This window comes from Ictidomys tridecemlineatus, chromosome 2 (assembly GCF_052094955.1).
Source record: "Ictidomys tridecemlineatus isolate mIctTri1 chromosome 2, mIctTri1.hap1, whole genome shotgun sequence".
Lineage (NCBI taxonomy): Eukaryota > Metazoa > Chordata > Mammalia > Rodentia > Sciuridae > Ictidomys > Ictidomys tridecemlineatus.
Genome location: NC_135478.1, coordinates 70,849,986 through 70,874,548, shown reverse-complemented (window position 1 = coordinate 70,874,548; position 24,563 = coordinate 70,849,986). Strand labels below are relative to the sequence as shown.

General features: G+C 40.0%; 1 protein-coding gene across 4 annotated transcripts in view; it reads right to left on the bottom strand.

Annotated features, from left to right (window-relative positions):
* The window catches only part of Gnb1l (G protein subunit beta 1 like), a 69,986-nt gene that overhangs the window by 29,020 nt on the left and 16,403 nt on the right, over positions 1-24,563 (bottom strand). Inside the window, exons 2-4 of one of the 4 annotated variants that reach the window (XM_021732703.3) lie at positions 23,348-23,499; positions 4,681-4,818; positions 4,089-4,214 (exon numbers count right to left, since the gene is read on the bottom strand). In XM_021732703.3, coding sequence (XP_021588378.2) covers positions 4,089-4,214; positions 4,681-4,808 — 254 coding nt within the window. In that variant the 5' untranslated portion in view covers positions 4,809-4,818; positions 23,348-23,499. The remainder of the gene's footprint in view (positions 1-4,088; positions 4,215-4,680; positions 4,819-23,347; positions 23,500-24,563) is intronic. The other 3 variants (XM_021732702.3, XM_078038759.1, XM_021732704.3) reach the window with 3 other exon arrangements.

Sequence of the window (24,563 nt, the reverse complement as noted above, 5' to 3'; positions counted from 1 at the left end):
TGAAGGAAGGAACAATGGGGACACAGCACATCAGCAAAGAATTCCAGAGAAATGGTGGATCTAAAAAGGAACTGTGATGTCCTGGGAGAAATGGAGGAGCCTCCATGGACTTAGTGCAGGATTCCACCACAAGAACCAGAAGCACAGACCAGGAGGGGAAAGCCTGGCAAATGTGACTCCATTAAAATGAGAACTTTGGTTCACTGAAGACACCATTAAGTCAGTAAAAAAATGTGAGCCATCATGTTAGAGAAAGAATTTTTGATATAAAAATTCTAAAAAAGAATTCTCTATGTCACTAAGAAAAAGGCAGTCAATTTGGCAGAACAGGCAAGAGATCAAAGAGGTGTTTAAGAGTTTATCCCAATGGGCTGGGGTTGTGGCTTAGAGGAAAAGTGCTCGCCTGGCATGTGTGGGGCACTGGGTTCGATGCTCAGTACCACAGAAAAAAAGAAAGAACTAAATGGAGATATTTTGTCCACCTATAACTAAAATGTTTAAAAAAAAAAGAGTTTGTCCCAATGGCTGACAAATACAAGAATGAGGTCCACTGTGATTAGAAAACTCAATTCAAATTATACTCAGAAATACCCTTGTCCTGAGGGGGAACAGAGGAGGGAGGTGATCTTTTTTTTTTTTTTTTTAACATTTATTTTTTAGTTTTTGGCAGACACAACATCTCTGTATGTGGTGCTGAGGATCGAACCCGGGCCGCACAGATGCCAGGCAAGCGCGCTACCGCTTGAGCCACATCCCCAGCCCCAAGGGAGGTGATCTTGCTGCAGGGGTACAGATGAGCATCTGCTGACGAGTCCAATGTGTGTACGCACTGTGGCCCAGATATCCCAGCTCTAGGTGCAGGTTCCAACCCATAGACATGTTTTCATCTGGGCACCAAGAGACTCAGATAGGAGTTGTCCTGGCAGTTTCATTCATAACAGTCCCAAGTGGGCAACCCAGATCTTCACCCACAGGAGCATAGTAAGTGAAACAGGAAGATGCATCTAATAGATACCATTAAAAAAAAAAAAAAAAAAAAACAGCCACAACACAACTAATTGAAGCTGGGTGCAGTGATGCACGCCTGTAATCCTAGCAGCTCAGGAGGCTGAGGCAGGAGGATTGTGAGTTCAAAGCCAAACTCAGCAATGGCAAGTGCTAAGCAACTCAGTAAGACCCTATCAGTAAATAAAATAAGTCTGGGGATGTGGCTCAAGGGTTGAGTGCCCCGAGTTCAATCTCCAGTATGCTCCTCTCCCCACTAAAAAACCTTTTCACAACTAATTGTAGCTATATGTACCATGGTGGACCTTGCAGAGATTAGGACAAGTGACAGAAATCAGACACAGAGGAAGCTGTTGTTCCTTTTTAAGTTAAAAAAAAAAAAAAAACAGAAAAAACTAATCTATACTTTTTTTGAGACATATATTAAGAAGGTAAAGCAAGAACAAGGCATTGGGTCTCCCTATGTCATTGGGGAGGGCAGGAAACATTTTTAAGGGTGGCAGGTAGGGTTGGGGGAGTGGGGCTGCAGGGCTGGCAGCACCCACTTCTTGACCAGGAAGTGGTTACTCAGGTGTTTCTGTGATGACGCAATAGTCTGTACACTCATTCTTTCACTTTTCTCTAAGTATGTTACATTTCACCATAAAAAAGGTAAAAGAAACTTCCTGCTGAGGTGGCTATCATGGTACAGGTACAGGTAGAGCCTCCCCCAAACATGAAAGCTCATAGCCCCCTTCAAGGACCACTTGGAGAGACTTGGCTTCCAAACACAGCTGATTACAGTCCAAGTATAGCCAGCCTCTGCGGGCTGTAGTCTCTAGTGCAATGCAAATGCACCTGGGCATTCCACACCTGTAGTCGCTACCTGCAGGCTTCCTGACCCATGGCCTCACCTGCCTGGAGAGGAGCCCTACTCAGAGAGGGGCCCTACCTGGAGAGGAGAGGGTCTGCTGAAGCACCATTCTAGCTGGGATAAGAGGCACCAACAAACACTTGCTTTAAGCTTGCCCTTTGAGTGTGCCTTCCATGGTCCCAGCCCAAAGGATTGTGAAGGCCACCCAGGCATCTGGGCCCAGGAGGAGCAGAAGGCCCTCAAGGGTCTATCTCTCAGCTGAAAACTCAGGGAGAACATTTACAAATGATCACTCTTCGTGCAAGTGGCTTAGAGGAGTATATGGAAATGAGGTCCACTTTGAAAATCAAGGAAAGACTAAAACCACACAGAGTTTTCTACATGAAAGTGAGGAGAGCTGGGGCAGCTTAGCCAGAAAGGAGTTAAGCTCCTTCAACAAGGACTCTACAAGCACAAAATTCAGAGCCATCACCCTCTTGAACAACTGTGGTCCCTCGGCCATCTGCCAGCCTTTTGGGGTGGTGATACAGCATGAGTCAGGCACAAAAGTACTCTGCAGACTGTCAGAGGACTTGTACTCTGGGAACTAGACTCCACAGCACCCAAGAGTCCTGGGCATCAAGTCTAGAACAGGAAAATAAGTCTGTCCTTCTGGAGTTCTAGGCCATGAAGGTAATAGCTCATGAATGTCCTGGACATGATGGGTACCAAGTCTCAGAAGGTGGCAGCAGGCCCATATGGGGCCAGAGGCTGCTCAAGAAGGTGGATATTTCACTTGGTGCATTCCTGGGCTGACAACAGTTGAACTGCTTAGGGGAAGATATTCCTGTGATTGAAGATAAACAGTCTGCTATGGCAGACAGGTAGCCCTGAAAGAGGACTTCTTATTGGTTCCCTGCACACTTTCCCTGTCCCTATGATGCCCTGTCCTTTCCTCTCCCTGTGGGAAGCCTCTTACTCATCCATCTGCCCCTTCCTGCTCCTTTCTGGCCCACCTAGTGTCCCTGATTCCACCATCTCCACAATGCTGCAGTGGCAATGCCAAAATGCAGCCTTAGTCAACTACCAAGAGATGCCTCTTACTTGAGGTCCCTGAGTTTGCCCATCCCCAAATCCCTCATACATCCTCATGCTGTTCACTGGCCAGGCTCTCTGTGGCCTCTTCACATGTGGTCTCTTTCAATAGGAATAACAGATCCTGCTCTGAAGCCTCAGGCTGGCACCAGGCTGCAGGAAGAACCATCCTTATCAGGTTCTTCTAAGTAGTTACCTGTCCAAATAGCATCACAGTTAAGAGGGTTGGATAACCAGCAACCAGCCCACTCTAAACACATTGCCTGGGGACAGACCAAGGATACCAGAATCCACCCTTGAGTTAATAAGAGGCTGGGTCAGTGAGCATCTAAATGGGAATGGGCAACTTCTATGGTCCTTTCCAGCTATGATGCAGCCTATAAATGATGCCCAAGTAATTTGCAGGAGACAAAAAATGCACAAAAACACACATACAGTCTATAACACATGGGCTCAGGACTTTGGAAAAAGGAGACTGAATGGGCAAAAACCACAGGAAATGCTATAGGGCCTATAGGCAGGAAGTTAGCCCCATCACAGCACCTACTTCAGAAGTACACTAAGACAAACCACAATGTGACAGTCAGATGGGCTAGTATAACTCAGTGAAAGGACACAAGGCCAAGGCTCCAGGTCCAAGAGTCTCAGCACCCAGTCTTTGACCTGCTATGTTTACTTATTTCCTCACTGGCTCTTACTCTCCAAACATATGCTTCATTCCACTCCCTTCCCCTAAACACGTGGTGCTGTCAACTCTGCCTAACTCCAAGTCACAATCTGATGCCCTCCACGAAGCCTGACCTTCTCTATCTTCTCACACCCAGGCTGGCAGCAGCCACCTCAATGTCACCAGCTCCAGCCCTCTGATCTCCTGTATATCACCTCCCAGACCCATTTCAGAGCAGTGAAGAGCCCCAGTGAGGATGATGGGGCTGTAAAAGTCAGATCTACATGCTTTCCCAAGGACAAAAGGCTGCCCTTGCTCCCCTACATGCTGGTCAAGCCAGCTACTGCTCCCAGAATCCTTCAGGTCACCCCCTTTCTTCCCTAGCAGCTAAGTGAGAACCACAAGGGCCTCTGTTAGGGAGCTCTTGCTTCTTGCTGGAGGGCCTGATGGGATTCCATTGGAAACTTACTCACTGCTACTGTGACCTACCTGAGGAGCTGTGGCCCCTGGGGCAGTGTCTGCAGCCAGTTCACACTCTGGCCCCCATGGCCATCCAGGGTGGCAACTGTTCTCCGTGTCTGCAGGCTCCAGATGTGTACCAAGCCACTCTGAGACCTGTTAGAGAAGAGCCAAACATAGGTCAGGGATAGGTGCTAGAGTCAGGTGGACACTTTGAGCTCACTCTGGGACCAACTTGGACACCACACACAGCTGATGGATACAGGCATTTCAGCAGATCAAGAATTTAAGTATAATAGCTGACAGCTCTAACGTGAACACATGGTAAAACTGAGAGGGCATCGGGAGCTTTTGCCTGGGAACTTGGGTGGTGTGTGCTACTCTGGAGTGAGGGCCATGCCATAAAAATGTAAACTAGATGGTCTATACTAAAAAGCTGTATATCCCTGTTCCTCCTAGCTTCCCAAAAGGACACATATCAAATAGTCTCTAAAAGTGCAATGAGCATAGGTGACAGGTGGTTGAAGCCCTCTGCCAGTACTCAAACAAGTAATTGACTCCATGCTAGCCTATGACCACTTGACTTTACTCCTGGGCTCAGGATGGGGCACCTGCTACTCACCCTGAAAAGAGGAGAGGGCACCCCTGAGCCTGGGTTCCTCCAAAGAAATGGACAGCATTCACTGCTGACTGTGTACCTCGGAGGACAAACTGGGGATCTGGTGGTTGTGGTGCAAGGGGGGCTGCCATGCGTAGTCACCTGTAGACCAAAGGAAGACATGTGAGTGACAGAACTCTCTGTCCTCCTCCAGGAAGGGAGTCTGGGCAGAGGTGTTTGGGACACTGCCCTGCTCAGTGTTCCTGGCCATTTTGGGAGGAGGAAGACTTCCTGTTTCCCCAAATCCCCATGCATGGGCCACAGGGGTCCATGCCAGAGTTAAGAGGCCCATCCTTTCCTCAACTGCCAAACTCTTCTGGTTGCTCCTTCTGGAATCTGGGAACCCTCCCTGGATATCCTATCCCTATCCTGCCTATCAGCTTCTGTACCCAACAAGGTCCCAACCTGAACCCTTCCTGGACAAATATAGGACACTTGCACCTACCCCTGGCTACTCTGGCCTTCAGGGTCCTATATAGAGCCTCATGCTGTCTCCAAGAATTCCTTTCCACTGCCAGTGGTAAAGATCCTTTTCTTGGGGCTGGGGGTGTAGCTCAGCGGTAGAGCACTTGCATAGCAAATGTAAGACCCTGGGTTCTATCCCCAACATTGAAAAAAAAAAAAAAAGACTCCTGAACCTTCTCCTAGGTCTATCTGTGCACTTCTTTGTAAAATCCAGTTTCGGCAAGGTGCCACATAGGGTCTCAGTGGGGCTGAAGGAGAGGTGCCCTCCTCACCTCTACAGCAAATAGCCTCAATGGGTCCTGGGCTATATTTTCATTAATTTCTAATTATTACAAAAACCCTATGAGTAAGAAGCACTCCTTTACTTTGGGAAAACTGAGGCAGGAAATAGTTTGGTTGTGCTACCCAAGGCCCTTGGGCTCAGGCTTGAGTGCTCAAAGGTCTGCATGCCATCACCAAGGAACACAGTAGCCAGTGCTGCAGTATATGGACAGAGGCCAGAGCAAAGTTGTCTGGCTGCTCCCCATGGGGCTGTTGTCACAGATAGGTAGCCACTTCCTCAATCACAGAGTCTGTGTTTAAGACTTGCTAAGATCTACCCTGCAAAGGAGAGGCTTCCAATGTTCTTTTAGAGCCCACCCCACTCATTTAACCCTGCAGAGCCTTCCATGCCACCTCAGTCCCACAGGTGGTTGCTCTTGAGAAGCAGAGGTGACCCAGAGCCAGAAGTGACTTGTCCCAAAGGCCAAGGGCACATGTGTCAGTGCTAAGAGGAGGGTGCAGAGGTAAAAGGCAAAGTAGATAGCTGGAGGGCTGAAGCAGTGTGCCTTGGGGGCCTTTTCCCCTGGTCTTTGGAACAGTCCCAAATCCACCCACATGCAGGCAGCACATAGCAGGGAGAAATAGGCCTGCTCTGCTGGGGAAGCCACCATAGCCATCAGAAGGACCAGCAGGCAAAGAAAATGGGAGCAAAAAGAAAGAATTCCTCCAAAACCAAGCTTTGGCTGGGAGGCCAGAATGGGATGTGAAAGAAAGAGGGGGCCATAGGCTGAGGTCACATACAGCACATGAGTAGGTACAGAGAAAGGAGAGGAGTGGACTTCTTAAATGGACAGCCCACATAGAGTAACTTCTTTCAGCTATGCCTCCACCACCAAGCCCTGCAGCCTACCTGCTAGAGCTGCTCCCCAAAGCTACTCCAGGCCCTCATCTCTCTCTTTCTACAAAAGAAGCAAGGAGTAGTTTTCAAGTTTCACAGAGCATAGAAAGTAGGCAAGGGCCAGAGCAAAGATCTCAAAAGATAACCATAGCCTGTGTAGGGAGGACTGCTAAGCTTAAGAGGCTAGGGCTAGAACCCACAAAGTCAGGAACAGACTCTGACACCAGAGTGAGGGTCTGCGTTTTCTGGACCTCAGGTGGCAGCCAACACCAACCAAATCCTGCTTCTCTCAAGGGCTTTCAAAGAGAATGAGGTTGCTGAGAAAGAGTTTCAGTCAAATAGCCCCTCTCACTTTTGGCTAAAAGTCAACTAACTCTTCCCAAATGGAAGATGGTTTCCTGCAGGAAGAGAGAGACCCAACCCCACATTGCTCTTAGGACCCATGCTCCTGCTTTGGCCCATAACAGGGCCCAAATGCTGAAAGGGATGCTACCAGCAGGCTGGCCTGGAAGACATTTCAGAGTGGCAGCTATTGGGCCCTGAGAAATGGATGTCCTGACAGATCCAAGGCTGTGGGTCCCAGTTCCAAAGGGGCCCAAGAACGCTGCCCTGGCTAAAGCAATTCAACCTATAGAAAAGTACCAAGTCAGGATAGGCATCCCTCCCACCAGGCAGCAGGTTCTGACAGGCCATCTCTGCCCAGGCTCCCATGTGCAGCACAGCACTGTAGTCATGTGTGCACACACATATATATACATAGGACACATATACACATGTGCATCATTCATGAATAAGTCATATACAGGCACACACATACACTCACATTCACAAATGCATACGTGCACATGATTAAAGTCTGAAATTCATATGTATATATATATATATATATATATATGCTTAGACTCACATATGCACACTCACAAACCTACAGATGCATACATGTATGCACTTGTACATTACTGATATGCACACACTCATGCAGACACTCATTCACCCAAAAACATATTCACAACTCAAACACATGCCCATTCATGCTCACAAACACATTTCACACATGTATAAGAACACACACACACACACACACACACACACACACGCAGCATAATGGCCTTGGGCAGTGCCAGCTGAAGCCCGGCCCACACTTGCCACCTGCCTGCGGCCTGGTAGGAGTTTCCAGAACCTCATAGCAGAAGACTCATTGTGAGGTGATGAAATCAAGTTCTCCTCTATTGTTTCCCCAGAACTTCAGGGAACAAACCCGTCACGTTGTTACAACAGCCGAAATGCTCAGTCCAAAATGATGCATCGGCAATTAAGGGCTCCATCATTTCAAGCAATTAAAATAAACGCTTTATTTGAAAACTAATTAATTCTACCTACATATTTTTCCCATGACAATATCCTATGATTACTTGATTTATGACATCTAATTATTCCTTATTAATCTAATTGAGAATAATCCCATTATCCTATCTCCCCTGGCACAAGGCCTCCTGGGGCAGAGGCTGCAGCCCCTGCATACAGCTTGTGTGTAGCACCAGCCACGGGGTGCTATGCAATGCCCAGCTCTATCCCTGTCTTTTCTTCCCAGAGGGCAAAGGAATAGGAAATTTGATCCAGAGTACAACTTTAGTTCTGCCTGCTTTTTAAAATATCATAGCCAGACAGATTCTTTCAAAAAATTAAAAGGAAAGAATTTGATACAATCTGTATAACTCTGACAGCCTTTCTTAAGGTACTACAAACACCCTGAAAGTCCCACAGGCCCTTGGCCATGGCATGATAGTATCCTGCTGGGACACCACAGCAGCAGCAGCAGCAGCACAGAAGGCCTCAGGGTTATTTCCATGGAGAGGGGACCCCAATAGTGGGTGGCTGGGGTCAGGCTGCACCCCACCTTTATACTTTGGACAGACATAGCAACCTACTGAGGTCTGCAAAGCCTGCAGCTGGCACCTTTTCTAAGGGCATCTGCTTAAGGTAACCTGGGATTTGGGTTCTGATGGCCTCTGAGGTGACAAAAGACAAAGCTTAGGGCCCTCTCAAGGTGGCTAGTCTCTTAGGAGAAACCCAATAAAGATGGGAACTTAACAAGGCTATATGCTCAGTTCATGCTTAAGCTAAACCAGAACTAAACCTGCATCATCCATAGTGCAAGAAAGATGCTGGCCTGAAGGTTTCACCCCCGACTCACATCACCTTGGAAGCTCTCCAAAACTTCAGTATGTCTTCTCAGAGAGACTCCACCTTCTACCCAGGTGTCAGTGAAATCACAGATAAAGTCTTATGGTCAGAAATCATAAAAACAAACAAAGCACACATGGCACCATGAGTGAGAGCCATCAGAAACAACAGGAGGCAGAACTAGGTCCACAGAGCAAAGCACTTGGATATATAAAATAAGAATGTTTCAAGTTTCAAGGAAATAAAAATAGGGAACTGTGGTTACAAGTAGAAAGCAAGACTAAAAATCACCACAGATTTGAATAGGATCCAATCTAGTAAAAGGTTGCTGGGAAACAGATTTGCATCATGCCAAGGTGTTACTCTCCAGATTATCTAATCACAAAAAGAAAATGTGTATTTACAATGGAGATATCTGGCTGTCACCACCTTCACCAACTGATAGGAGGTGGCACTGCCAATAGTAAACAACAGGCATCACATCTCTTCACATGATGCAATAAGAAGTCAGGCACCAGCCTTGCATATCTGTGCCAACAATGTTCAACCTGAACCTGGCCATGAGGAAATAATCAGACACATTCAGATAAGAGACACTGGACAAGATAGCTAGCTTAGACTCATGAAAAAGGTCAAGATCAAGGAAAACAAACAAAAAAATCAAAAGGGAGAGACAGCACAACCAAATGCAACATATGAATCTTAGATCCTGGATATTAAATTTGATCCTGGATCAAAAAAGTGAGGACTATAAAGTACATTTTTTGGGACATTTGGGATAATCTGAATATGAACTGCAGATCATGTAGAATTATTTTCTTGAGAAGGAAAACAGCACTGATATTTCATATAGAAGAATGTCCTTATCCCTAGATGTATGCTAAAGGATTTAGGTGTGAATAGTTATCATATCAGCAATTTATTTTCAAAATGTTTCAGAAAAAAATCTCTTTTTTAAATTTATTTTTGTTTATTTATTTTTATGTGGTGCTAAGGATCAAACCGAGTCCCTCACATGTGTGAGGCAAGCCCTCTGCCACTGAGCCACAACCCCAGCCCAGAAAAAATATCTCTTAATCTGTATCCATCTACATATGAATACAGTTGTCCCTCAGTATCTATGGGAGATTGGTTCCAGGACATCCCTTGGCCCCACAATGTGGATACCAAAATCTAAGAATGCATAAGTTTCTTATATAAAATGGTAATAGTATTTGTGTGGAATCTATGTGCATTCTCCTATATACTTTAAATCATTTGTAGATGTTTATAATGCCCAATATAATGTAAATGCTATATGTATGGTGGCTATGTTATTTGGAGGATAACAAGGAAAATGTCTGTACAAATGGTTGAATCCACAGATGTGAGACCTATGAACACAGGGAGATAATTATATATAGGCACAGAAGTATAGCAAATGTTGCAAAATGCTAACAATTGGTGAATATAGGTTAAGTGTGTACAGGCAATTGACACCACATTTGCAACTTTTCAGTAGATTTAAAATGTATAGCAGCATCCTAGGGGACAGGGATATAGACAAGTTCCTATTAGACACATTCAGAATACACAGATCAAGGCAATAAAAGAGCAAACACCAGAATTGGGGAGGCAGAGGAGCAGGGGAAGCAAATCCAAGAAAAACAAGCAAAAGACTTGAATAGATACTGCATATGCAACATAAATGTCCAATAAACATACGAAAGGATGTTTAAACTAATAATCTTGAAAATGCTGGTCATAACCACAATGTGATATAATTATACTCCTGGCCCATTAACAAAATATCAAACAGCCTGTCAAGTGCTGAAAAAGATGCAGAACAACTGTAACTCTTCTATCATGCTGAAAGGAGCATAAATTGAAACAACCATTTTAGAAAACAATCTGGTACTATCTTGTACACTTTGTGACTGAGTATCCCTACTCTTAAATATACCGTAAAGAAATTTTGAGATGTGCACAAATAGACTTGTATATCAATGTTCACATCATTATTGTGCATAGTACCAAAAATTAGAAACAATCAAAGTGGCTATCAACTGCAAAATAGGATTAGTTTGGTAAATACATTAGAATACTACATAGAACTGAAAAGAATAAACTCCAGTCTTACAAGGATGAAGTTCAAAATCACAATTCTCATCAAGAGACATTAAGGAAGTTTAAAAAAGAGGCTATAAACAGGGAGAACATGTTCACAATACATATTATCTTTTAAAGAACTCATGTTCAGAATGTACTCACTGACTCAGAATACATGTCACTTCTCAGAAGAGGATATACAATCAATCAACAAATATATGAAAAATGTTCACCATCTCTAGCAATTAGAGAAATGCAAATCAAAACTACTCTAAGATATCATCTCACTCCAGTCAGATTGGCAGCTATTGTGAAGAGAAACAACAATAAATGTTATTGAGGATGTAGGGGAAAAAGATACACTCCTACATTGCTGGTGGGACTCCAAATTGGTGCAGCCAATATGGAAAGCAGTATGGAGATTTCTTGGAAAATTAGGAATGGAACCACCACTTGACCCAGCTATCCCTCTCCTTGGTCTATACTCAAAGGACTTAAAAACAGCAAATTACAGGGACACAGCCACATAAATGTTTATAGCAACACAATTCACAATAACTAAATGTGGAACCAACCTAGATGCCCTTCAGTAGATGAATGGATAAAAAAATGTGACATATATATACAATGGAATATTACTCAGCAATAAAAGGGAATAAAATCATGGCATTTGCAGGTAAATGGATGGCACTGGAGAAGATAATGCTAAGTGAAGTTAGCCAATCCCCCCAAAATAAATGCCGAATGTTTTCTCTAATATAAGAGGCTGATTCATAGTGGGGCAGGGAGAGGTAGCAGGGAGGAATAGATGAACTCTAGACAGGGCAGAATGGTGGGAGGGGAAGAGTCGGGGAGCAGGGGGTTAGCAAGGATGGTGGAATGTGATGGATATCATTATCCAAAGTACATGTATAGACACGAATTGGTGTGAACATACTTTATACAACCAGAGATGAAAAATTGTGCTGTATATATGTAATAAGAATTATAATACACTCTGCTGTCATTTATTTTTAAAAAATCAATTTAATGGGGCTGGGGCTGTAGCTCAGTGATAGAGCGCTTGCCTAGCATGCATGAGGCACTGGGTTTGATCCTCAGCACCACATAAAAATAAACAAATAAAATAAAGGCATTCTGTCCATCTACAACTACAAAAAAAAAAAAGTAAAAAAAGATTTAAAAAAATCAATTTAAAAAATTTTAAAAAAGAATACATTCAATAAGAAACAAAGTAAACATGGTGATTCCAAAAGACTAAAATTAGAGATAGGCAAAGGTATATGAGACAAACGGAATTAAAATAAAGTAAGGGTTGACGGGGTTGGCTCAGCGGCAGAGTGCTTGCCCAGCACATGTGAGGCACTGGGTTTGATCCTCAGCACCACATAAAATAAGTAAAATAAAGATAGTATGTCCAACTACAGCTAAAATTTTTTTTTAAAAAATAAAGGGTTGAAATATCAATATCACACAGTTGAATTCCAGCCAAAAGCTTTCACTTGACAAAGCCTGATACTTTCAAGTTTGTAATCCACAATGAAGATACAACAACTTTGAACATCAATTCACTAAATAACAAAGATCTCATTCTTATAAAGCAGAAGATGCAAGAAGTTTCAGAAACCTACTAATGATTGGAGAATGTGACATATTATTTTTAGTGCAAGTCAGAAAAAGTACACAATAATGATGAAATGACTCAAACACCCACAAATGACAGGGAAGAGATCATGAATCTATGTGCAACTTCTCTGATATACAGCCTATACCTTCTTCTCAAGTGCTCATGAAACATGTAAAAATTGTACATTGGACCACAAAGAAACATCAGTGGGTTTTATAAAGAAGAAATAATTATCAATAAAATTCTATGTGCCAATGCAATACAATTGGGAATGAACAAAGTAAAAACCAAAAAGCACTCCCCAACTAGAAATTAAGAACCATTCATTAAACAACTCTTAAGTGAGCCGGGCATAGTGGTTGTCCACCTGTAATCCTAGCTACTCAGAAGGCTGAGGCAGGAGGAGCACAAATTTGAGGCTAGTCTGAGAAATGAGATTAAAACCACAGTCCACAGCAGGTGAAACAGAATCTATGATACTTGGTGAAATTCCTGAGAACACAAAACATTTTCCCAAAGATCCCACCTAATATTTAATTAGGATACAATCCCAAATTATTGAACATTCAAAGAACCAGGAAAACTGAGAGAAATTCTCAAGGGAAAAGATAATATACAGATGTCAACCTTGAGAAGACTCAGAAGTTGAAAATATCAGAAAAAGATTTTGTGTAGGGAGTGTAGTGGGGTGTTACAGGGAATGAAATCCAGGAGTGCTTTACCACTGAGCTACATCCCCAGCCCTTTTAATTTTTTATTTTGAGACAGGGTCTCATTAAGCAATTTTCTTATTATGGCTTAGGCCCCTGCTAAATTGCTGAGGATGGCCTTGAACCTGTGACCCTCCTGCCTCAGATTCCGGAGTTGCTGGGATTACAGGTGAGCACCACTGTGCCCCATTCAGAAAAAGATTTTATGATTTAGGAAAGTAGCTTTTATGATTATATGTCTTGAGGCAAAGGTAAACATTCATGAATGAAGTAGTTCCTTTTTTAATACCTTTGTTTTATTTGTTTATATGTAGTACCAAGGATTGAACCCAGGGCCTCACACGTACTAGGTAAGCACTCTACCACTGAGCCACAACCCTAGCCACAGTAGTTCCTTTTTAAAAAAATATTTTTAGTTGTAGATGGACACGATACCTTTATTTTGTTTATTTAGCTTTTTTGATGTGGTGCTGGGGATTGAACCCAGCGCTTCACACATGCTAGGCAAGCACTCTACCACTGAGCCACAACCCCAGCCCCTCATAAATGAAGTAGTTCTTGACAAAGAAATAGAAATCACCTTTTAAAAAATAGACATTTCAGAATTGAATAATACCATATCTGAAACTAAAAAAAAAAAAGTCTGATAATAGGATGGCAGATGACAGAACACAAAGATTGATCAATAAAAATTATTCAGTATAAGATCAGAAAGAAAAAAGATTGAAATAAATGATTGGACCATTAGGGACTTGTTGAATAAAAGTAAAAGTCTAACTTTCAGGATAATGGAGTCCAAGAAGAGAAAGATTAGAGCAAAAATATTACTTGAATAAAAAATGCCTAGTCAGGCATGGTGTCACTTATCTGTAATCTCCCTACTTGGGAAGCTGAGGCAGGAAGATTGCAAATTCAAGGCCAGCTTGGGCAACTTAGTGAGGTTCTAAGCCTCTTGTCTCAAAATTAAAAATTAAAAGGGCTGGGGATGTGACTCAAGTTGTTAAGTGCCACTGGGTTCAATCCCTGGTGAAAAAATAAAAATAAACAAAAACCATGGGAGTACAGACCTCTTCAACATACCAATTTAATACCTTTGGATATAGACCCAGTAGTGGAATTGCTGGATTATTTGGTAGTTGTATTTCTAATATTCTTCAGAACTCTCCATACTGCTTTCTATAATCGCTGCACTAATTTACATAAGAGTCCTCCTTTGTCCACATCCTTGCCAGTATTTGCTACTTTATAATAACCACTCTGGGGTGAGATAATAACTCATGGTTTTGGATTGCATTTCCCTAATTTTAGTGATGTTGACCAGTTTTTCATATACTTGTTAGCCATTTGTATTTCTTCTTTTGAAAAGTATCTATTCTGATAATTTATCCAGTTTTTAATTATATTACTTGTTTTTTTTATTGTTTCAGTTTTCTAGTTCCATATATGTTCTGGATATTAATCCCTTGTCAGATGTATAGTTTGCAAATATTTTCTCCCATTCTACTGCTTGTCTCTCCATTCCACTGAATGTTCCCTGCAAAGGTTCATGGTTTAAAGGCCTGTTCCCTAAGACTGCTGCTGGGAGGTGTGGAACCTTTAGCAGTTGAGACTTAGTGGGAGGTCCTTAGATCACTGGGGGCATGCCCTTGAAGGGGACTCTGGGATCCTGGTCTTTTCCTCTCTCTTTTCAGCTTCCTGGACATGAGGTAACCAGTTTACTCTGCTATGCGTTCCCCCCACATTGCCATCTGGCATACCCACCAGAAGTCCAAAGCAATGGGTTTGCCTAATCTTGGACTGGAATCTCCAGACCTATGAGCTAAATAAACCTTTTTTCTCAAGTTAATTATCTCAGGTATTCTGTTACAGTAACAAAGTTAACAATGTATACATCATGAAAGTGATCTAGTTTCACTCTCCTACATATGGATATATACTTTTCCCAGCCCTATTTATTGAAGAGGTTGTCCTTTCTTCAAAGATCCTTTCTTGGTACCTCTATCAAAAATCAGTTGGCTGTAAATATATAGATTTATTTCTCTGTTTTCATTCCATCTCCATTGGCCTGTGTGTCTCTATGCCAGCACCATACTGTTTTGTTTACTACAGCTTTGTAATATTGTGATGCTTCCAGTTTGATCTTTTTGCTCAGGCATATTTTGGCTATTCAATGTCTTCTATAGTTCCATAGGAATTTTAGGATTTTTTTTCTATTTCTGTGAAGAATATCATTGATATTTTTATAGGGATTGCATTTAATCTCTAGATTACTTGGGATAGTAAGGATATTTCAATAATATTAATTCTTCCTATTTAAGAATATGGGATATCTTTCCATTTTGTAGTGTCTTCTTCAGTTTCTTTCATCACTTATAGTTTTCACTGTAGAGTTCTTTCACCTTGGTTAAATTTATTCCTAGGTATTTTGAGGGTTTTTTTTGTAGCTACTGCAAATGGAATTGCTTTCTTGACTTCTTTTTCATCTAGTTCATTACTGAATAATAGAAACACTAACTATTTTTGTGTGTTGATCTGGTATCTTATAACTTTCCTGAATTTATTTATCAGTTCTAACAGGTTTTTTTTTTTTTTTTGGTTGTATGTAGGTTTTTCATGTCATCCATAAATAGGGATAGTTTAGCCTCCTTCTTTCTGATTTGGATGCCCTTTATTTCTTTATCTTATTTAACTTCTCTGGCTAGGTCTTCTAGTAATAATTTGAATGAGAGTAGTGAAAGCAGGTATCCTTGTCTTGTTGAAGGTCTTAGAGGAAACACATTTCCCAATGTTATGCTGTTATGGGCTTATCATTTACTACCCTAATTGTGCTGAGATATGTTCCTTCTATAACTAATTTATTGAGTGTTTGTCATGAAGGGATGTTGAATTTTACCAAATGCTGTTTTCTGTATCTATTGACATGACCATATAGTTTCTATCATTCTATTGATTCTATTGATATATCATGTTAATTGATTTGTGTATTTTGAACCAGTGTTGCATCCCTGGGAAAAATCCTACTTGATGATGGTGTGAAATGTTTTGGATGTGCTGTTTAATTTGGTTTGCTACTATTCTGCTGAGAATTTTTGCATATATGGTCACCAGGGTCTTTATAATTTTGGTGGTGTTGTATCCTTGTCTGGGCAATAAATTTTTAAGAATTCCCTCCTTCTTAATTCAGCCCTGAACTTTACTTTGCTGAGAGTTTTTGTTTGTTTGGTATTGGGAATTGAGCCCAGGGAGTGTTTAACAACTGAGCTACATCCCCAGCTCTTTTGTTAAAAAAAAATAAAATAAATTTTTTTTGAGAGAGGCTCTCAATAAATTGCCAAAGCTGGTTCCAAATTTGTAATCTTCCTGCCTCAATCTCCTGAGTAGCTGGGATTATACGTGTACACCACAGTGCCCAGCTGGGAGATTTTTAAATTACTGATTCAATTTCATTGCTTGCTATTGGTGTTTAGGTTGTCTATTTCTTCATGTTTCACTCTTGGTAAGTTATATATCCAGGAATTCATCCATTTCTTCTAGGATTTCCAATTTATTGGTATATACTTCTTTCATACTTCGGTGGTATTACTTGTAATGTCTCCTTTTTTTTGTCATTTCATTTATTTGGGTCTTCTCTCTTCTTAGTCTAGCTAGAGTGTTGCTAATTTTGTTTCTTTTCAAATAATCAACGTGTTTCAGTAATTTTTGTCTCAATTTCATTTATTTCTGCCTTGATTTTAATTTCTTTCCCTCTACTAATTTTGAGTTTGATCTTTTTTAAAATAATTTTTATTTGGTCTTTTTAGATATACATGACAGTAGAGTGTATTTTGACATATTCCACATATATGAAGTATAACATTCTAATTAGGATTGCATTCTAATTGTTGTACATGATATGGATTTTCACTGGTCATATATGAACATAGGAAAGCTATGTCTAATTCATTCTACTATTTTTCCTATTCCCATTCCCTCTCCCTTCCCTTCATTCCCCTATGTCTAATCCAATGAACTCCTATTCTTCCATCCCCCTCCCTTACCATGGTTAGTATTCAAATATCAGAGAACTTTGATGTTTTGGGATTGGCTTATTTCACTTAGCATGATAGCCTCCAGTTCCATCCATTTACTGGAAAATGCCATAATTTCATTCTTCTTTATGGCCGTGTAATATTCCATTGTGTACATACACCACAGTTTCTTTAGCCATTCATCTGCTGAAGGGCACCTAGGTTGGTTCCATAGCTTAGCTACTGTGAACTGAGCTGCAAAAATCATTGATGTGGCTTCGTCACTGTAGTATGCTGATTTTAAGTCTTTTGGGTATAAGCTGAGGAGTGAGGTAACTGGGTCAAATGGTGGTTCCATTCCAAGTTTTCTTAGGAATCTCCATATTGTTTTCCATAGTGATTGTACAAATTTTCAGTCCCACCAGCAATGTATGAGTGAACTTTTTGCTTCCACATTCTCACCAACATTTATTGTTACTTGTTTTCTTGATGATCACCATTCTGACTGCAGTGAGATGAATCTCAGTGTAGTTTTAATTTGAATTTCTCTGATTGCTAGAGATGTTGAACATTTTTTCATATATTTTTTGACTACTCATATTTCTTCTTCTGTGAAGTACCTGTTCAGTTCCTTTGCTCATTTACTGATGATGATGATGATGATGATGATGATGATGATTAGTGTGTGTTAGTTTTTTTAATTGTTTGTATATCCTGGAGAGAAATGATATATCTGAGGTTGAGGTGGAAAAGATTTTCTTTCATTTTGTAGGGTCTTTCTTTATGTTCTTGATTGTTTCCTTTCCTGTGAAAAAGCTTTTTAATTTGATACTATCCTATTTATTCTTTTTTAAAAAAACATTTTTAGTTGTAGATGAACATAATACCTTTATTTTATTTATGTATTTTTTATGTGGTGCTGAGAATCAAACACAGTGCCTCACACATGCTAGATCAGCACTCCACCACTGAGCCACAACCCCTGCCCCCATTTATTGATTCTTGATTTTACTTCTTGCATTTTAGGAGTCTTGTTGAAAGTTGGTTCCTAAGCTGACATGATGGAGAGTTGGGCCTACTTTTTTTCTAGTAGGCACAGAGTCTCTGGTCTAATACCTAGGTCCTTGATCCACTTTGAGATTTATGCAGGGTGAGGGATAGGAATTCTGTTTGATTCTATTACATATAGATTTTCAGTTTTCCCAGCTCCATTTGTTGAAGAGGCCATCTTTTCTCCAATGTATGTTTATGGTTCCTTTGTTTAGTATGAGATAACTGTATTTAGTGGGTATGTCTATGTCTTCTATTCTGTTCCATTGGTCTGAGTTTGGCTTGATTTTGCTTTTCTAGTTCCTTAAGTTGCAGTGTTATTTATTTGAAATCTACTTTTTCTGATGTAATAATTTCTAACCATTAACATCTTAGTACTACTTTTGATGTTTCCTACAGGTCTATTGTTCCAAGAAGTTTTAATTTTTTTCTTTTTATTCATTGACCCATTTGTTGTTCAGGAGCCTAGTGTCTAATTTCCATGTACTTGTATAATTTCCACAATTCCTCTGATTTATAATTTTATTACATTGTGGTTAGAGAAGATAAATGATGTGATTTCAATTTTTAAAAATTTATTGAGAAAAGTTCTGTGACCTACCATATGACATATCCTGGAAAATGTACTAATGAAAAGAATGTGTTTTCTACAGGTGTTGGACAAAATGATCTGTGAAGTATATCAGGCCCATTTAGTCTATAATATAGTTTAACTTCAGTGTTTCATCATTCATTTTCTGTGTGGTTAATCTGTCCATTGATGAAAACAGGATGTTAAAGTTCCTAACTATTATTGTATTGGCGTCTACCTTTCCCTTTAGATCTAATAATATTTATTTTTCATATTTAGGTGACTCAGTCTTGGGTGCATACATATTTTTAATTGTTATAGCTTTTTGTTGAATCCTTTTTGTTTTGGGTGTTTTTGTTTGGTGGGGGTGGTAACAGGGATTGAACCCAGGAACACTTAATCATTGAGGCACATCCCCAGCCCTTTTTTATTTTATTTATTTTTTTCAAAGACAATCTTGGCTATTTATGTATGTATGTGGTGCTGAGAATTGAACCCAGTGCCTCACATGTGCTAGGCAAGTGTTCTACCACTGAGCCACTTCCCCAGGCCTCCATGCCTTCACTTTCAATCTGTGTCTTTACCTCTGAAGTGAGTCCTTTGTAGGCAGCACAGAGCTGGGTATTATGTTTTTATTCACTCATGTAGTATATTTTTTTTAACTTAGGGAGTTTAACCCATTTACATTTAAAGTTATTATTATATAACAACATATTCCTGTCATTTTGTTCACTGTTGTCTGGTTGTTTTGTTTATCTATTGTTCCTTTCTTCTTATTGTTAATTTTTGTGGTTTGATAGTTTTCTGTAATGATAAGGATTGCTTTACTTTTCATTTTTTAACTACATTAGTGAGTTTTATGATTTTTGTATGTTTCATGATGGCAGTTATTGTCATTCTACTTCTAACCTTAAGCATTTCTTTGTAAGGCTAGCCTAATGGTGAGGAATTTCCTGTTTTTTGCTTATCTGACATTTTTCCTTCATTTCTGAAGGATTGCCTTGCTGGGTATTATATTCTTGGCAGGTAAATGTTTTTCTTTTAGCACTCTGAATATATCTTACCATTCTCTTCTAGCCTTTAAGGTTTCCACTGAGAAACCACTTAGTCTAAGGGGGATGCACTTATATGTGATTTATCATTTTTTCTCTTGCTGCTTTTAGAAATCTTTGATTTTTGGCAGTTTGACTATAATGTGCCTTGGAGAGGATCTCTTTGGGTTCAATATAATTGGGGTTCTTTGAGCTTCCTGGACCTAAATGTCCAACTCTGTCCCAAGACTTGGGAAGTTTGCAGCTATTATTTTGTTAAATATGTTTTCTGAGAGTACACTTGTACATTGCTGGTGGGACTGCAAATTGGTGCAGCCAATTTGGAAAGCAGTATGGAAATTCCTGGGAAAGCTGGGAATGGAACCACCATTTGACCCAGCTATTGCCCTTCTCGGACTATTCCCTGAAGACCTTAAAAGAGCATACTACAGGGATACTGCCACATAGATGTTCATAGCAGCACAATTCACAATAGCTAGACTGTGGAACCAACCCAGATGCCTTTCAATAGATGAATGGATAAAAAAAATGTGCTATCTATACACAATGGAGTACTACGCAGCAATAAAAATGACAAAATTATAGAATCTGCAGGGAAATGGATGGCACTAGAACAGATTATGCTTAGTAAAGCTAGCCAATCCCTAAAAAACAAATACCAAATGTCTTCTTTGATATAATGAGAGCAACTATGAACAGAGCAGGGAGGAAGAGCAGGAAGAAAAGATTAACATTAAACAGAGACATGAGATGGGAGGGAAAGGGAGAGAAAAGGGAAATTGCATGGAAATGAAGGGAGACCCTCATTGCTATACAAAATTACATATGAGAGGTTGTGAGAGGAATGGGAAAATAAATAAGAAGAGAAATGAATTACAGTAGATGGGGTAGAGAGAGAAGATGTGAGGGAAGGGGAGGGGGGATAGTAGGGGATAGGAAAGGTAGCAGAATACAACAGTTACTAATAGGGCATTATGTAAAATTGTGGATGTGTAACTGACGTGATACTGCAATCTGCATTTGGGGTAAAAATTGGGAGTTCATAACCCACTTCAATCTAATGTATGAAATATGATATGTCAAGAGCTTTGTAATGTTGTGAACAACCAATAAAAAAAATAACTAAAAAAATAAATCAATATCTTAATATATTAGTACATATCTAAAAAAATATGTTTTCTGTGCCTTTCTCCATTTCTTGTTCCTCTTAAGGTCCTATAATGTGAATACATGTTTACTTAAAGGCATCCCATAAGTGCCATAGGCTTTCTTCACTTTTTCATTCTTTTTGTCTTTCTCTTCTTCTGACTGGGTTAATCCTAAAGAACTGTCTTCAAGTTCAGAAATTACTTTTTTCTGCTTGATTTAGCCTGTTGTTTGTGGCCCTCAGTTGTATTTGTTTCATTCACTAAATTCTTTTGCGGAAAGACTTCTGTTTGATCCCTTTTTATAGTTTCTGGTTAAATATCTCATTCAAATCATAAAGTCCTTTCCTGATTTTATTAAACCATTTGTCTATATTCCCTTGTATCTCTCCAAGCTTCCTTAAAATGGTTATTTTTAATTCCTTTTCAGGTATTTCATAAATTTCCTTCTCCTTGGGGTCTCTTACTAGAGAATTATTGTGTAACTTTGGGGTATCATATTTTCTTCCTTTTTCATGTTTCCTGTGTCCCTACGTTGATATCTGTGCAGCTCGTGCAACAGTTGCCTTTTCCAACTTTTTGGAGAGATTACCATCCCTACCTTGGTATGGAAACTTTTTCCTATAGATAGGTGTGAAAGTGTCAGTTCAGTATGACATGTTAGAGTTGATACTGGGTTGATACAGTAGTGTGGTTTCTGTATAGTTTCTTCAACTATTATCCTCTCAACGATATCTATGGTTATCTGTGACTGAGGCTACGAGTGTTTGTAACCGTGGTGGTGTGGTATGGTTTTGCTAGAAATAACGCTGCTACACCAAACATGGGGTCAACAGATGCTATAGGCCACTGATTGTGTGGCAGGCTCTTTACTTGGTTGGCTGACAGATTGGGTTAGTATACTTGTGGACTGTATAGTAGGCTCGCTGGAGGGGAGGAGTTGTCACCTTGATGGCTATCAAGGCTGGGTTCAGGTGTGTATTGTTGTTGCAAGCTGGTCAGCTGTGCAGCTTGTCCATAGCGGGCAGGATGAAGCTGTTACCTTGTTGGCTGTCAGGTCATGCACAGATGTATACAAAGAAATATCAGGTCCCTGGTTGTATGTCAGCTTTCCCTCTGCAAGTTCAAAAGTTCCCTGGGATGTGGGTGCCAAGAGGGTTTGGAAGCCAGGGTCTCTGCCTTTTAGATAGACCTAGGATTTTAGCAGTTGGGGTTGTGGTTCTGCAGTTACTCATATAAGCATAGTGAAATAATGGCAGAGTCTCAAGAATAAAGGTACACTGTGCCCACTAGTCCTCTAGGTGATATGCATTCTAGCAGCAGATCCAGTTTCAAGATGGCAGTAAGCCACAGCAGTTTAGGTCATGGTGGATAGAGGGTGTACAATGTGAAATCCTACTCTGTGGCACAACAGCCTTGTGAACTGTGGGAAACTCTCCAAACCATGTTTGGGGTCGTTAAGGGCTCCTAGTCATCTACAGAAGAAATGGAAACCAATGGGAGTCTCTAGCCTATTTTATTATTTTTTTTTAGAAACACAAGTCTGTCTTCACCTCAAGCTGATCTGAGTTGGGGAAATGGTATGGGAGAGGCAGGGTGACTCAGTCTCCTCTCTATGGAGCTATATTATTATTTTTTGTTTGTTTTGTGCCCCATAGGGATTTTACCACTTCCCTTCTACTCTCTAGAGTATGTGCTTATCCATCCAGTCAAAATATAGTCATTTATTCTTTGTGGAGGGGATGAGCAACAAGCAACTTATTTGGCCATCTTGCTGACATTACTCTCCTAGAGGGAAATTTATAGCATTAAAATACTTAAAATAGAAAATAAAAAAGGTCTCCAGATCAATGACCTACCTTAAGAAATTAGAAAAAGAGGCACTAAATAAGGCCAAATCCAACAGAAGGGAGGAAATAATAAAACTAGTGAAGAAATAAATGAAATGGAAATAGTACAACTATTCTCAGATGATTTTTCTCTAATACAGAAATATTACAAGGAAATCTGGGGGTTTTGTTGAATCAATAAAATTGGTAAGTCTTGAGCTGAAATGACAATGATAAAATGGGAAAAAAAAACAAATTACAGCAACTAAAGAAGGGTTATCATTCAGACACGAGAAACATTAAAAGAGTAATAAGAAACACCATGAGCAACTCAATAAACATATATTCAATAACTTAGATAAAAATGAAAAGTTGAAAACCACAGAGTAGTTGAGGAGACCTGAGTAGCCCTATATAGACTTTAACAATTGCATCTTTAGAGCCAGATGTGGTGGCACATGCCTGTAATCCCAGTGGCTCAGGAGGTTGAGACAGGAAGATTCCAAACTCGAGGCCAACCTCAGCAACTTAGTGAGACTGTCTAAGAAATAAATACATAGATTAGATAGATAGATAGATAGATAGATAGATAGATAGATAGATAAAAACAAATGACAAGGAATGTAGCTCAGTGGTAAATTGCCCCTGGGTTAAATCCCCAGTCCCCCAACACACACACACACACACACAAAAAAAAAAAAACCCACATAAAAACAGGGGCTGGGGATGTGGTAGCACGCTCACCTATCATGCGTGAGGCACTAGGTTTGATTCTCAGCACCACATTAAAAAAAGAAAGTTGGGGCTGGGGATGTGGCTCAAGCGGTAGCGTGCTGGCCTGGCATGCGTGCGGTCCGGGTTCGATCCTCAGCACCACATACAGTGTCCGCCGATAACTAAAAAAAAATAAATAAATATTAAAAGTTCTCTCTCTCCCTCTCTCTTAAAAAAAAAAAAAAAGAAAGTTATTGTGTCCACCTAAAAAATTGAAAAAACAAAATAACAACAATAAAAAAAAACACCCTGCATCTTTAGGGTCTTTTGTTTTCTTCAGTGGTGCTGGGGATTGGACCCAAGGTGTCATGTATGCTTGGCAAATATAAACCACTAAGCTACATTCTCAGCCAGCATTTTCAGTTTAAATTCTTACAAAAATAAAATGGATACAACATTCCAGTCCACATGACTTCTAAAAAGTTCTACCAAGTATTTAAAAAAGAAATAAAATTGGTCCTATAGTTTCTTTCAGAAAACAGAAAAAAAAAAAAAAAACACTGCCTAATTAATTTCATGAGGCTAGCAATATCCCAAAAGAAAACCACAAATATCCCTCATAAATGTAGATTAAAAAATACTCAAAAAATAGCAAATCAAATCCAACAATATATAAAAATAATACACCATAATCAACTGGAATTTATCTTAGTTGACTCAATATTCAAAATCTATCAATATAAATCACATTAACACACTGAAGAAAAACCATAGGACTATATCCATTGATAAAGAAAGAGTATGGGCAAAATGTAACATGCAAGCATGATTTTAAAAAATCTTTCAGTGAGTATCATTCATAAGAGAAAAAAATTATAAACTTGACTCAATAAAAATAGAAACTTTTGCTCTCTGAAAGATACTTTGGGGATGGAGTTGTAGCTCAGTGGTAAAGTGCTTGCCTAGTATGTGTGAGGCACTGGGTTTGTTCTCAGCACTGGATATAAATAAACAAAATAAAGGTCCATTGACAACTAAAATATTTTTTTTAAAAAGAAAGATACTATTAAGAAATTGCGGGGGTTGGGAGTATAGTTCAGTGGTAGAATGCTTGCCTAGATAGGATGCACAAGGCCCTAAAGAAAGTAAGGAAAGAAGGAAGGGAGGAAGGGAGAAAAGGAAAGAGAGGAAAAAAGAAAAACAATCTACAGAGAAAAAATATTGCAAATTTTTTAAATCATGTATT